This window comes from Sturnira hondurensis, unplaced genomic scaffold (genome assembly GCF_014824575.4).
Source record: "Sturnira hondurensis isolate 20B ecotype Veracruz unplaced genomic scaffold, ASM1482457v3 Scaffold0011378, whole genome shotgun sequence".
Taxonomy (NCBI): Eukaryota; Metazoa; Chordata; class Mammalia; order Chiroptera; family Phyllostomidae; genus Sturnira; species Sturnira hondurensis.
Window position 1 is genome coordinate 367,851 of NW_028084009.1, and position 15,068 is coordinate 382,918.

The window sequence follows — 15,068 nt, forward strand, 5'->3', positions numbered from 1 at the left end:
CTGGAATAACTTACCAGGTATTTTCCTGCTTGAGGGAGAAAGAAAGGAAATGCTGGGTAGATTTTATCCCACTACCAGGAGCATTGCCTGGCACGTGGGAGATGCTCAGTGAGTTTTTGATGGGAAAACTAATTGAAAGTTAGAGAATCGAATGGAAGCAGCAAGTCAAAAAATGTTACATTAGATTAAAATTATGTAGTTAAATGTGATGACACAGTAAGTGTGTAGTCTAGGAGAAACAGAAAGCATTCATACACTTTTCTGAAGCTTTTAGGGACTCTCTCTTTTCCACCTCCAAAAATACAGACACAAATCCTCGGGTGATGGTGGGGGGCTCAGGTTTTGAGCTTTTGCACAAAAGTGACACTTTGTATATTTTTGTATCATTACTATCCCCAGATGCCTATGTGAACCTAGAATTTTTAATCTCGTTTTTCTCCGGGACTGTACAATATCCAGTGTGCTGGGTCTTGGGCTGTAGTGAGGTCTTGCCTGTGAGAGTGGTTTGCACACCACTGTGTTCACTTGGCAGTGCTTTCCCAAAATGTGTTCTTGTATGTGCTTTGGGGGGAAACCTCGTGACAAGCCAGGATTCTGAAGCCCTGTTACACTTGACAAGCTGACACAGGGCTTCGCCAGCCAGCGGGCAAAGTCTGAGGGGCAACAAGTTGGGGATGGGGACGAGGTGTGTCCTGCAGCCAGGACGAGCTACCTACCTTTGCTGTCACAGTTGAGCCGTAGTGAGAATGTGAGTAGTTCAAGTATTTTTTTAAAGTAACTAGATTAGGTTTCTAGATGATTATTCAGCATTACCATAGAAGCGTTACGTAATCTCAGTGACTCTCTGACCTCCAGGTTTTAAGGGCAAGTCTAAGCCCAATCTTCTGAAACAAGAGACCAGCAGCCTGGCCTGTNCCAGCGGGCAGAGTCTGAGGGGCGACAAGTTGGGGATGGGGACGAGGTGTGTCCTGCAGCCAGGACGAGCTGCCTACCTTTGCTGTCACAGTTGAGCCGTAGTGAGAATGTGAGTAGTTCAAGTATTTTTTTAAAGTAACTAGATTAGGTTTCTAGATGATTATTCAGCATTACCGTAGAAGCGTTACGTAATCTCAGTGACTCTCTGACCTCCAGGTTTTAAGGGCAAGTCTAAGCCCAATCTTCTGAAACAAGAGACCAGCAGCCTGGCCTGTTGTCTGAGGATCCTGTTCCGAATGTATGTCGACGAGAATCGCAGGGATTCCTGGGGAGAAATACAGCAGCGACTTTTAAAGTAAGAAAATCGGTTTCCGATTAAATTTCTCATCTGTAACATATTACAGCAGGACTGTGGATTGAAAGGGGTAGGAGTAAAGTACCTGCGCCCTGAGGCCCTCGCAGACTGTTTTCCTTCGTGCTTTTTCCTTCTCTATGGTGGGTTTCCTTTTCTTTTTTTTTTTTTACTTAAAAATTTTTTTTCTTGATTTAATTACAAGATTTAATAAAATACAACTCAGTACTTAATTCATTAAAATATAATATGATTTTATTTTTTTAGTTGAGAGAGACAGAAACAGCAGTTTGTTGTTCCACTTGCTTTGTCTGTGCACCCACTGGTTGCTTCTTGTACATGCCCCGACCGGAGAGCAAACCCATAACCTTGGCATACCAGGATGATGTTGCAACCAACTGAGCTACCCAGTCAGGTCCTTTTTGGTGACTTTTCCATTTCATGTTTCTTAATGCCCTTAACACAGCAGGGCCTCGTTTCTTTAATTTATAGATTTCTTAAGGTACAGAAACGTGAGCAGTGAAAAGTGCTCTGAACTCAGAGTCAACAGGCCTGGAGTAAAGTCCTTGCTAGGTTCTCTTTCAAGCACTGTCAGCCCTAACATCCCATCATTTCTTCTTTCCAAGAGGAATGTATTAGAGTCATATGGATACCAGAAAACACTTACTTTGATTATGGGGAGACAGGGAGATGCCATTGAGAGATTCCCTAGACAGAAAAGTAGATTTTGCCACCCAGCTTCCTGGGCAGCTGTGAGAAAGGTGCTGTCTGAGCCCCTGTACACCTTTAGGGTTTGGAGACAGTAATGCACCCTGCTGCTCCTGTCCCCCCGGGTGGTAAGACGCACGCCGCAGCGCTTTCTGGGAAGCAGGTGGCATTATATATAGGGAATCGAGAAATGGTCAGTGGCTTTGAGTCATTAATTCCACTGTTAAGAATCTATTTAAGAAAATATCTTAAAAATAGGAACCAGGATTCTCACACATAATATCAATTGCCAATTTACCTATAAAAAGAAAAAATTTAAAACAGCTTAACTATGACATTATTTTACAGTATAAACTATGATAGAATACTATCATGCAGCCATTAAAAACCAGAAAAGCTTTTATTTAGAATGGAAGGGCAGTTAAAGTACTTTCCAGATAAGGTCAAGTTAAATGAGTTCATCATCACCAAGCCCTTATTATATGAAATGTTAAAGAGACTTATCTAAGAAAAAGCAGATCAAGACTATGAACAGTTAAATAACAACAAACTCATAACTATCAACAAATGAACCTAAAAGAAAAGACTAACAACAAAAACAAAAACTAAGCAAACAACTAGAATAGGAACAGAATCAGAGAAATGGACCTCACACGGAGAGATTTCGGTGGGGAGGGGGAAGGGAGGAATAGGGAGAAGAGGTACAGGGGAGAAGAAGCATAACTGGTAGGCATAAAATAGATGGGGAGAGCTCAAGAACGGTATAGGAAACAGAGAACTCGAAGAACTTATATGTACAACCCCATGGACATGAACTAAGGGGGAATGCTGGAGGGTTGGGGGGTACAGGGCGGAGGGGGGATAAAGGGAGAGAAATTGGGGAAACAGCAATAGCATAATCAATAAAATATACTTAAAAATAAAAATGAAATCTTTTTAAAAAATAAAGACAAATAAATAAAGATTTTAAAAAGCTAAAAAAATAATTAAGTTTTTTTTTTGCCCTGGCTGGTGTGGCTCAGTGAATTGAGCACTGGCTTGCAAACTGGAGGGTCACCAGTTCGATTCCCAGTCAGGACCCAAGTCTGGGTTGTGGGCCAGGTCCCCTGTTGGGGGCCTGCAGGAGGCAGCCAATCAGTGTTTCCCTCCCTTTCTTTCTCCCTCCTTTTCCCTCTCTCCAACAATAAATAAATAAAACATTTTAAAAAATCATAAAATTGTTACCAATTGTGTGTGATACAAGGAGAGAAGAGTAGGGTATAATTAACTACAGAGAACCAGCCGTGTGCCTTTTGTGCTGCCAGCACTGAGTTCAGCTACATGCCAGGTCTCAGCTCAGCTGCCATTGAACATACTTAGTTCATTTAATTTTCACAACAGCCCCTTGAGTTCAGTACCATTGTTTATCCCCATTTTACAGCTGAGGAAACTGAGGCTCAGCAATTTGCTCAAAATGGCACAGCCAGAGCAGGTGCTCAGTAAATACTCACTGTGAGAATAAAGCCTTCTCCACTCCAGCAGGATGTGAGGTGTTGATCTCTTGTTCCGTGTGCCCCCCTCTCTGATTCTTCTAGCGTGTGCAGTGAAGCTCTGGCCTACTTCATCACGGTGAACTCTGAAAGCCATCGGGAGGCCTGGACGAGTCTCCTGCTGTTACTTCTAACCAAAACCCTCAAAGTAAACGATGAAAAGGTATAAACAAACTCTTGTCTCCACTAGGACATAGGTTTGGGCTGGCTTTCTCCTCAGAGTTGGAGGTAACTATTGTCTTAATTCTCCCAAGGATGGTCCCACGACTAGCACCATCCTAGAGGCATTGGAGGGAAGTTAGTTCACTGCCGACAGTGGATGTCTCGGGTTCGTGGGCTTTCTCTCTCGGAGAGCCACGGCCGAGGCAGGCCGGCGCTGAGCCCAGGTCCGGGGGCTCTTAAACAGCCCTGGTGGCGTTCGGTGTGGCAGTGCTGGAGGGGGGCTGAGAGCGGGCGGCGCCGGCGCAGGCCTGGGAACCTGGCTTTCCTGAAACTGAAGCCAGCTCTGGTGGCCAGGCTGTCCCCGGGTAATCTGGGCTGGGAGTCAAGTATAGTGAAGTTTTAGTTGGCACATTTTTGCCCCAACTTTCTAATAGCAAATAGCAAGAAAAAAAACACCAGTGTTGCGAGAAGTTCCAGGGTAAGATGAATGCTTCTGAAAACACATTGCCAAAAAATAGTTCAATGTCTAACTTTCTATTTTTCTCTTCCCACTCAAGTTTAAAGCACATGCTTCAAAGTACTACCCCTACTTGTGTGAAATTATGCAGTTTGACCTGATTCCTGAGCTTCGAGCCGTTCTGCGGAAGTTCTTCCTACGGATAGGTGTTGTGTTTAAGATATGGATTCCAGAAGAGCCAGCACACGTACCAGGGACCCTGTCACCGACGTGGTAGCCCTGGCCCCTGCGGGCCCCTGCTGCTTCTCTGCAGAACGTCCACCGTGCCGCCTCTGCACGCCCGGCACGTCGCCGAAGGAGCAGGTCATGGAAACAAGGAGTCAGCATCTTGGAGCCCGGAATGGTCTGGATCAAGATGGCCTCTTCGCTGGTCCCAGTAGAGCCCCTGACTGAGGCGTGCGTGGGGTTTGGTGACTGGCTGCGGACCCAGCTGACACAGTACGTGGGGAGCTGTTTCATCTCTGTCATTCCATTTTACTGCTTGAACTGTCTGTCGGCCCGTCGCTGCACACGCCGGCCTCGCCCAGGAAAGCCCTTCGACTGCCTGCGCGAGTCTCGTGGGAGGAGGGGCTGCTCCTCGGAGACACTGGACACGGCTCTGTAGGGCCGCGGTTGTTAGGGAGCCTGTTAATAAAATTTCTCGTAAAGGCAAAGTGCCACCTAAACCACGCTGGGTTTGTGTTGTTTGAGTGTGTTGTCGAAGTGGGAGTGTCCTTGTCGCTGGGGAGTCCGCTGTAGTCAGAGTAGTCTGGGGAAGGTAGGGGACGACAGGGTTTTTCTTCTCCCGTCGTTTATGTCTGAGTGATTTTTAGTGTTTTACAAAAATATATTATTGAAGATTTGATTGAAGGCAGAGTTTAGTTATTAAGGTAGAAGTAAGAGCTTGCAAGGCTAAAGAAAATGTAGTGCCTCCCGATTCTCCGTTTTAGGAACTTGGGGAGAAAACGCCTACAGGAAGAGGTAGGAAAGTGAATGAGACGATTAGCCTTCCTGGAAGTACTTGTGGTGGGTGGGTATTAATTAGAATTTCCAAAGTACATGTCCATCTCACACCCCAAAATCTAATATATGAAAGTGGTAATAAAAAGGAAGTAGTAATTTAATGGAGTTAATTTATATTGGAGTAAACTTTTTACTTTTATCTCAGAAGAGTGAGGGTAGCCACTGTTAGTATCCCTGCTCTGCATGGGCCCCACCCAGGGGCCCTGGAGAGGGACGGGGGCTGTGCGTGAGTTCCCTCTGCGAACCTCCTCCGGCACACGAGTGCGCGAGACTAGAGCAGGCCCGTGTGGCTGTGGGGCCAGCTGATCTGTGACCTTGGCAGGCGGTGACATGTGCCCAGTGCTTCTGTTCATCTGAGCTGAGGAGCTGAATTCTTTGAAAGGTTAGATTCTGAGGCCCTTTTTATGTTAATGATGGTGCAGTGTTTTTAGCTGCAGAACTGAATACTGATGCACCTTATGCGAAAGTGGGCGGTATACAAATGTGGCCCGGAGCCTGCGAGCACTGTATTTGGAAGTTAATTTATTCTGAGTCTGAGCGAGAGAACACACTCTTCATTCTCTGCCCTCATCCTCTGCTCACCTAGAGCAGCATTCAGCATTAGTAAAAGCGTTACACAGAGTTGTTAAAACATTCAGACTTCTACCTACACCCTTTAGTCCCGAAAGTTGGATTGTATCTTTGTCAACTCTGGTGCCTTAGAAGTTAGTAAGTTGGGAACCTATCTATAAAATCAAATATTTTTTTTCTATAGAGAAGGATTTCTGGTGCTTTTGTTTACCAAGAAACCAATTTCTAAAATGTTTTTGTTTTTAATGGCCTTGAGAAATGTTTGGTTCAGGCCAGCAGTTCACTGTCTACTTTTCTTCCCCCCAAAGTGTTTTCATTTATTTACCAAAGAAAAAAACACAAGTTTATGTTTCTGTGTTATTTACATACATTTAGGAGGAGCTATATAACTTAGCAGGAAGGGACCACGGGAGAGTATTTTACTGTTGAATGGAAAATGTTAGCACAGCTGACTGACTTGTCCGGGGTCCGTAACATCTTGGCACTGCGTCATAGAGGCTGCGTTCTAAGACTTCCTCCCGGGTACCGTGGTTCGTCACAACCTCGGCAGGTCAGTCATCCCCACCGATGTTTGTACTACAGGTGTAAATGGGGACACGCGTGTTTGTTACATTTTCTGTACAGCTGCGTCCCTGATTGAGATTTTTCCTTTCCTTCTGAGGTGGCCGTGTGACATTTTCTTCATCAAAGGTGACTGTAGGACTTTTCCAGTATATTCCTGCCTCCTCTTTCATTTTCGTCTCCGTTTGCAGAGTAAGAAATGGTGTAGCATTTTGTTACACGCCGAAACATTCAGGTTTTCATTCCTTTTTAACTTTGTCTTTTAAATGATTCTGTTTTCTGAATGAGGCATTTGAACTGTACCAGCATGGACTTTTAAAAACTGGATGTCAAACTATTTGGGGTGGTTTTTCTCGGCGGCGGCCTGGACCTGCAGAGCAGGCCCTTACCTCCAGTAATAAGCCATTCAGCCCGAATCCGCTGTGTGAGTGAATCTGTTCAGTCTCCTGATACACTGCCCCTCAGACCCTAGTGAGCAGGGGGTGTGACTCGGCAGCACCGCACCAGGGCCCCACCCATCGTCAACAAAGTCGGGGGGCAGGGGGAGCCGTGCCCAGGCCTTACTTCTTTCTCAGAACGCTCAAGTGTTGATTATATGTGCTGAGTCTCTAGAGGGTTTTTGGTACAATACTGCTGCTTTGAGCGATTTGTTTTTCTTCATTGTCCTGTATGGAAATCACCAGCTTTGGTATCTTGACAACAAACAGGTGGGAGATGTTATTTCGAATAAGCATCTTCAGACTCAAACACACTTTCTCCCCAGTACTCCTGGCCTACAACCAAAGAACTTGTGCTGTGGGAATTGTGTACCAGCAGCTGGAGACACGGCCTTTTCCCGACAGGTGACTTTTGTACAAAACACAAAGAAACAAAACCCTGAGGTGTTTTGTTGTTCTTTTGTGATTGTGGCTGCACACATAGTAGTCTTTAATAGTTATTAAAGGAGCCAGTGACGAGCACAAGTGTGACCATCATGTTCCAATGTTTGTTGTCAGGATGCAGATGGATATTGGTTTAAACAGATGCTGGACTCTCGATACTGCATTTTCTCAGTTCTCTTCCCTGTTTGTGTTACGGTAGACAGGCCTGAAACGCACACCCTGGAGTTTTGCTGTCAGCAGCTTTGTAGTTTGGGAAACAAAGAAACCAAAGCTGAGTATTTAAAAGAATGAACTTATCTGGAAATCCTTGCTTTCCAAAAAAGACACTCATCAAAGGTGTAGTTTTCGTCAGTGTTCTAATTTTTAAAAAATTTTATCTGCATATTTGCATCAAATATTTCTTTATGTGCAAAATGTATGTTTTACCTCCTTAAAATGCCTAAACGTTAATAGCTACTTTTGTTTAATCTCTACATGATGATTAAGTGCATTTAATATTGGTAATTTAATGAAAAGCATTCCTTGCCCAATGGATGTATACATTTTTGAAAGAATAAGCAGAATTATATAACACAAAACGCTATGTAAAGTTTTCTATGTAAAAATATTATGTATAATACTGTTAAAATATCCCATGCTTTAATCAGGTGATAAATCAATAAAGTTTTAAAAAGTAAAACTTTCTAATGTAGTAATGAATTTGTACATCAAGACATCATTTGTTCTTATGGCAGCCCTAAGCTTCTAGGTTAACAAGTATAACCATTAATGGGAGAATATTAATTGTGAGTTCAGTTTCTTTTGAGTACGGTTCCCCTTTTCCCCTTCCTTGCCCTCACTCAGGGAAGGGGAAGAAATACAGTCATGAGATTTTTTCTTTATCTCTTGAATCTACTTGCACTCATTAGTTTGATCAGTGCTTTCCTTCCCTAAACAACACAGAAACCCCCTCCTGCTGGCAGTGAGGATGAGACTGCAGAGGCAGCCAGCTGGTCACTGACTGGGAGGCGCTCCCAAGGTTCACGCGGGGCCCCCACATACGAAGACAGTAAACTCTGAATGCAAATTCCAGCCTTTCTGAAATGATCTACAGTTGTAAATCATTATCGTACTTAAAATACTCCACTGCTGAAATTCACTGCTGCGTTGCCATCTTGATTAACTCACCGGAGTACAACTACGCTCTGTGGAACTACCTTTCAGGTGCTTCCAGTGAAGAGCGAGAGGACAGCCCTTTCTTTTGGAAAAGGTTTCGTAAGAGTCCATCGCTTCAGGGCAGATGGCGCCTGGGTTGTATCTGGAGCAGAGGCTTTGGATTCTGCCCCCAGGCGACAGTGGCAGTGTCTGGAGACATTTTTGGTTGTCCCAGCTGGAACGGAGGAGTGGAATTTGACACTGACCCCAAATACCCCCCACCACAAGGAACTACCCAGTCCCAGTGTCAGCAGGGTTCAGGTTGAAAAGACTTGAACTAAAATGCCTTCTTCCTCTGTGTCTAAGGAGTTTGGTGTAGTGGGACCTACAAGGTCATCTGTGGCGGATGCTTTCAGCTTTCTTTGGTCTCTTTCACACAGAAAAGCCACTTCTACTTACCCCTCTTATGAAGGAGAGCGCCTGCGGAGGTCACTGGTTGGGAAAGGGCTTTAAATAAAGCTCCACTTTTATTTAAAGTACTACATATTTTAGCATTTTGAAAGGTAGTAGCAGCATTATACTGCACTTGTATCCTACCAACAGGCTGGAACACATTTTAGGCAAAAGTACTTCTTCAAAGGACCAGAGTGGTTCCCGGGAATTTTTGCAAACCTATGTAAACACGCCTGTCGTCCAGTTTGAGAAGTCTGCTAAATTGTCCTCGTGGGTTGTGTCATTTCTCGGGAGTTTCCAGCTTAGTAAATGCAACTACACACCCACAGCAACAGGAAAGGAACGAGGGTGGGGCTGCCCCAAGGAGTCTGCCGAAATGGTTTTAGTATTTTGTAAATGCCAATTTCCAGGCAGAAGCTAGCCTTGTTTGATGTTCAGCTGAAGATTGAGTCTTTGAGCATAGTTTTATCACAGTCAATTTTCATTTTTTCCAGAGGCCCTCACCCTCTGCATTAAAGCTGCTACAGCCTCCTCTTCATTAATCTAATTCAGATTTGCTTCAAGAGTGTATTTGGATTTATGTCTAAGAAATACTCACGTGACCTGAAACTAACATAATACTGAATGTCAACTGTATTTGAAAAATTTTTAAAAGAGAAATAACCAGGTGTTCTAGTAAACATGTTTGCTTAAGTGACTTTCAGCTCAAACAACGGCACACTGACTTTCTCCTCCAGAGTGCTAGGCGTTCCTGAGGAACAGGCAAAACCCAGGCACTGCCAACAGGCACAGCCAGAGGACAGGTCATGGAAGCTGGAAGGAAGAACTCCAGCTTCCTGGAGCCAGGAGGGTTTGGGCTAACTTTTTGGCCTTTGGGGCATGAGCAATAAGCAGGCTGTTAACACCACTTTTTAAAGAACTAACATTTGAGGACTTCTGCCAAGATGGAGGCGTAGGTGGAAACACTGGGCCTTCTCCCACAACCAAGTTTGAATACAACAAAGGTTTAGTAAACAAAGATGCAGCCAAAGAACAGAAAATTGAAGTATACGGAAGTCCGACAACAACGAACCAATCAACCCAGACCGATAAGGGGTGGAGCCAGCAGCAGAGCAGGGTCGGGCAGGAAGGATCCCCCAACCCAGGTGACCCAGGTGCGCAGGCAGCCTGGGTAGCATCGAGGACTCAGTGAGGGTGCAGGACAGGCTGAGCATCGTTGCACATTCGCCCGCGTAGATAAACCCAGCAAAGGAGTGAGCAGTGAGATGGACCACGCAGCCCCGGTGGGAGGAGGAGGCAGAGGGGACCGCCACTGCTCCTCTTTGGCCCCGCCCCCACATACAGCGTCACAACCCAGCGACTGAGTTGCCCCGCCCTGGTGAACACCTAGGGCTCCGCTCCTCATACGTAACAGGCATGAACAGTCCAAAATATGGCTCAAGAAGAACTCAAAGCCCCAGAGCCGATAACTCTAAGCGACCAGGAAATAGCGAACGTCTCAGATGCACAATTCAAAACACCGGTGATCAGGATGCTCACAGAACTGGTTCATTATAGTCACAAATTAGAGGAACATATGGAGGCTAAACTAATTGAAATGAAGGGAAATGCACAGGAAACCAATAGTGATGGAAAGGAAACTGGGACTCAAATCAAGGGAGGGGACCAGAAGGAAGAAAAAAATGACAAAGCAGAAAAGAATGAAGAAACAAGAATTCAAAAAATGAGGAGAGGCTTAGGAACCTCCAGGACATCTTTAAGTGTTCCAACATCTGAATTATAGGGGTACCAGAAGGGGGAGAGGAAGACCAACAAGTGGAAAACTTATTTGAACAAATAATAAAGGAGAACTTCCCCAGTCTGGCAAAGGAAATAGACTTCCAGGAAACCCAGGAAGCTCAGAGAGTCCCAAAGAAGTTGCACCCAAGAAGGAACACACCAAGGTACATCATAATTACATTAGCCAAGATTAAAATGAAAGAAAGAATCCTAGAAGCAGCAAGAGATAAGGGGACAGTCACCTACAAGGGAGTTCCCATCAGACTGTCAGCTGATTTCTCAAAAGAGACCTTACAGGCAAGAAGGTGTCTTTACACTCCTTACAGTGTCTGGAGCATAGTAAACCATCAACAAATGTTAGTTCTTTTTTGTTGTTTGGTTTTTTGTTTTGTTTTTAAATATATTTTATTGATTATACCATTACAGTTGTTGTTCTATTCCCCCTTTCATTCTCCTCCACCCTGCACACCCCCCACCATTCCCCCCCTTTATTTTATGACCACGTGTCTCCAGTTCTTTAGATTCCTTATTTACCCTAGTATTCTTGCCCTCCCCCGTTTTCTACCTACTGTCTATGCTATTTTCTGTACCTTCTCCCCCCTTCTTCTCCTCCCACTCCCCTGTTGCTAACCCTCCATGTGTTCTTCATTTCTATGGTTCCACTCCTGATCTAGCTGTCCTCTTGGTTTGCTTTTGTTTTAGGTGTGGTTGTTAATAACTGTGAGTTTGCTGTCCTTTCACTGTTCATATTTTTCATCTTCTTTTTCTTATATAAGTCCCTTTAGCATTTCATATAATAAGGGCTTGGTGATGATGAACTCCTTGAACTTGACCTTATCTGAGAAGCACTTTATCTGTCCTTCCATTCTAAATGAAAGTTTTGCTGGATAAAGCAATCTTGGCTGTAGGTCTTTGGATTTCATGACTTGGAATACTTCTTTCCAGCCCCTTCTTGCCTGTAAGGTCTCTTTTGAGAAATCAGCTGACAGTCTGATGGGAACTCCCTTGTAGGTGACTGTCCCCTTATCTCTTGCTGCTTCTAGGATTCTTTCTTTCATTTTAATCTTGGCTAATGTAATTATGATGTACCTTGGTGTGTTCCTTCTTGGGTGCAACTTCTTTGGGACTCTCTGAGCTTCCTGGGTTTCCTGGAAGTCTATTTCCTTTGCCAGACTGGGGAAGTTCTCCTTTATTATTTGTTCAAATAAGTTTTCCACTTGTTGGTCTTCCTCTCCCCCTTCTGGTACCCCTATAATTCAGATGTTGGAACACTTAAAGATGTCCTGGAGGTTCCTAAGCCTCTCCTCATTTTTTGAATTCTTGTTTCTTCATTCTTTTCTGCTTTGTCATTTTTTTCTTCCTTCTGGTCCACTTCCTTGATTTGAGTCCCAGTTTCCTTTCCATCACTATTGGTTTCCTGTGCATTTCCCTTCATTTCAATTAGTTTAGCCTCCATATGTTCCTCTAATTTGTGACTATAATGAACCAGTTCTGTGAGCATCCTGATCACCAGTATTTTGAACTGTGCATCTGATAGGTTGGCTATCTCTTGGTTGGTTAGAAGTATTGGCTCTGGGGCTTTGCGCTGTTTTTCTTGAGCCATAATGTTTTGGTCTGTTCCCGCCTATTATGTGTGAGGGGCGGAGCCTTAGGTGTTCACCCAGGTGGAGTAACCCAGTCGCTGGGTTGTGACGCTGTATGTGGGGGCGGGGTCAAAGAGGGGCAATGGTGTTTGTTCCACTCTCTCTCGGATTTCGGTCCCCTCAGTGCCTTCCCCCAAGCAAACCGGGCCTGCCTGGTCTGGCTCCCAGGTGTGTGGGCCTGTGCACCCTCCAGGACCCTGTGGGTCTCTCCAACAAACTCTCTGTGAGCCTGGGAGCTTCTCCCAGCACCTCGACCCCAAAAGTTTTTTCAATTGGTGCTTTTAGGCTTTAATTCCCATCACTGGGGCCCAGGCCTGCGTAGTCTGTCTCACTGCTCGCTCCTTCACCTGGTTTATCTGCGCAGGAATGTGTGACCGGGGTCAGCCAGCTGCCTTACACCCCCACTGGGTCCGCCCATTGCCACCCCACACCTGGGATATGCCAACCGCCGCCTGCGCTCCTGGGGCGCAAGAGGTACAGTTCAGCCGATCTTTCCTGCCTGACCCCGCTCCACAGCCGCTGACTCCGCCCCTCTTACCAGTCTGGATGAATGATTCATTGTTGTTGGACTTCCGTACAATTCAGTTTTCTATGTTTTGCTTGTGTTTTTGTTTCTAAAACTTTGTTGCTTTTAAACTTGGTTGTGCTAGGAGGCGCAGTGTTTCCACCTACACTTCCATCTTGGCCGGAAGCGACAGGAAGTCCTTTAAGCCTGAAAACGACCCTAGAAAGTATGTACATCGGTGTAGATGAGGAAACTGAGGCTCAGAGAGGCCCACCGAGGCTGTGTGACTGGGTCACAGAGCTGAGACTCCGCCCCAGGCTCTGCCTTCAGAAGACCCCAGCGAATCTGGTGGGAGGGGTGCGGGAACCGAGGCAGGAGGACGTCCAGCAGGGGTGCTGGCCTGAGGATCTGGCGTCCCAGGGCCGTTCTTTAAGTCGAACTGCTAGGGCATTGCGAACACCTGAGTTAGGAACAGTATTTACCAGGTCCCTTACCCTAGCTTTTGGAGGGTCATACCTTGCAGCTTTTCGTGATTATTTAGAAGCAGGGGAAAGGAGCTGACTGCCAGAGAGAAGGTCAGAGGAGTGAACAGATGCCAGTAAACCCTTGTCTTCTCCTGGCCCTAGTTTTACTTCTTCCCCATCAGTTCATGAGCTGCCTTCATCTTTCCACTTGACTGAACTGAAAATTCGCCAATTTCTGACTTTTTTAGAGTTCACAGTCACGCCTGCTTGAGGGCTCCCCTGCCTGCAGTGCTCTCCCTAGATTGTCGCACGGCTGGTTTCTCCTCCAGGGTTCAGGTGAAGCACAAATCCCTCGGCTGCCTTCTTCGCGCCTCCTCAGAGCCCAGCTGCAGTGGGCTGTCTGAGGTCCGTCGCCCCCCCCCCCCCGGAGGACGTAAGTGCNAGCCCCCCCCCCCCCCCCGGGAGGACGTAAGTGCGTGAAGGCAGGAACCATAGCTGGTTTGTGTTGGACCAGCTCAGCGGCTGGAGGGCAGTACCAGAAATTCTAGGATGATCACAGGACCGTGCACACATTCAAGGGAATTAGGTCGTTTCCTGTGCTTTCTTGGATTCCTGGCACTTCCACCCTCCATTTGCCACCGCTCAGCATGAAGAGGAGGCTGCTGCCTGAAGGACCGCTTCCCCTCCATACCTGCCCTAGTCACTTCCCGCAGAGAGTTCTCTGGAAGGTGCCCAGCCCTTGATTTCAAAGGCTGCAAGTATCGAAAGGGCTCTAGGTTGAAGCTCTACATTCCCTGGACTTTTCTGGTCTAACTCCCCTCTGTCCCTCCCCAGAGGAGGGAAGCGAGAACTTTTATTCGTGCTAGGCTTCCCTATTGATATGCTCTTCCCTTGTCAACCATTATTCAGCCTTTTTTTTTTCATTTCAGTGATAGCACCAGCAGCGAGATAAGTAGTAATAATAACCACCTATTGGTTTGTTACTGTGCCAGGCATTTGCTCTGCACCCATCTTTCCCTTAGTTCTCCCAACCACGTCATAAGGTGAGGTACTATTATCATGACACCCCACTTTTTAGAGAGCATACCTGGGGCTCAGAGAGGTCAATAAACTTGCCTAAGGCCACACACGCAGGCAGATTCAAAGCCTGCAGTCTGGCTCTAGAACGTGCCTCTTAAACACTGCCCACACCACCTCTCAGTGCTTGGGAGCCATTAGTGCCTGTCCCCATCTCCGTCATTGCATCCCTGATGCTCCCTTCAGGCCCTCCCTTAGGAGGGATCTCCCATAAAGGATCTGCAGACAGATAGGGATCTGTTAGGGCACGGCCCCCGTGGGCCGAGAGCACAGCAGAGTACTGCCATCTGCCAGCTCTGCAGCAGACAAAAATGTGGGTTCATGTGCAGTTCAGTCTAAATATTTCAGTTTTATATCAATCTAATACATTTTTAATAAAACGTCCAATGGTAGGCTTTATTAAAAGGAAATGGCACAAACCTTTAAATACCTAATAACTTCAAAATAGAAACCAAAAGCCCACTAAAGTAACTTGCACAATGACAAAGCCAGAATCCTAATGGGAGACTCATATGCATCTCAGAGAACATCAGATCAAGAGCATTTTAAAAATAAGGAAATAGCCCTGGCTGGTGGGGCTCAGTGGATTGTGTGCCAGTCTACAAGCCCAAGGGTTGTGTCAGTTAGATTCCCAGTCAGGGCACAAGTCTGGGTTGCAGGCCAGGTCGTGGGGGGGGCATGAAAGAAGCAACCACACATTGATGTTTCTCTCCCTCTCTCCTTCCCTTCCTCTCTCTCTAAAAATAAATCTTTAACCAAAAAAACCCTATGTCCATAACCTTTTTACTCAAGTAGTACAACTTTTTACATTTTATC

At 45.8% G+C, this 15,068-nt stretch overlaps 1 protein-coding gene across 1 annotated transcript in view; it reads left to right on the forward strand.

The window, feature by feature from the left end:
• Positions 1–7,751, forward strand: part of ARFGEF2 (ARF guanine nucleotide exchange factor 2) — an 89,829-nt gene extending 82,078 nt beyond the window's left edge. The window contains exons 37-39 of the mRNA XM_037059852.1: positions 1,132–1,270; positions 3,550–3,667; positions 4,224–7,751. Coding sequence (XP_036915747.1) covers positions 1,132–1,270; positions 3,550–3,667; positions 4,224–4,400 — 434 coding nt within the window. The 3' untranslated portion in view covers positions 4,401–7,751. The remainder of the gene's footprint in view (positions 1–1,131; positions 1,271–3,549; positions 3,668–4,223) is intronic.
• The last annotated feature ends 7,317 nt before the right edge of the window (positions 7,752–15,068 follow it).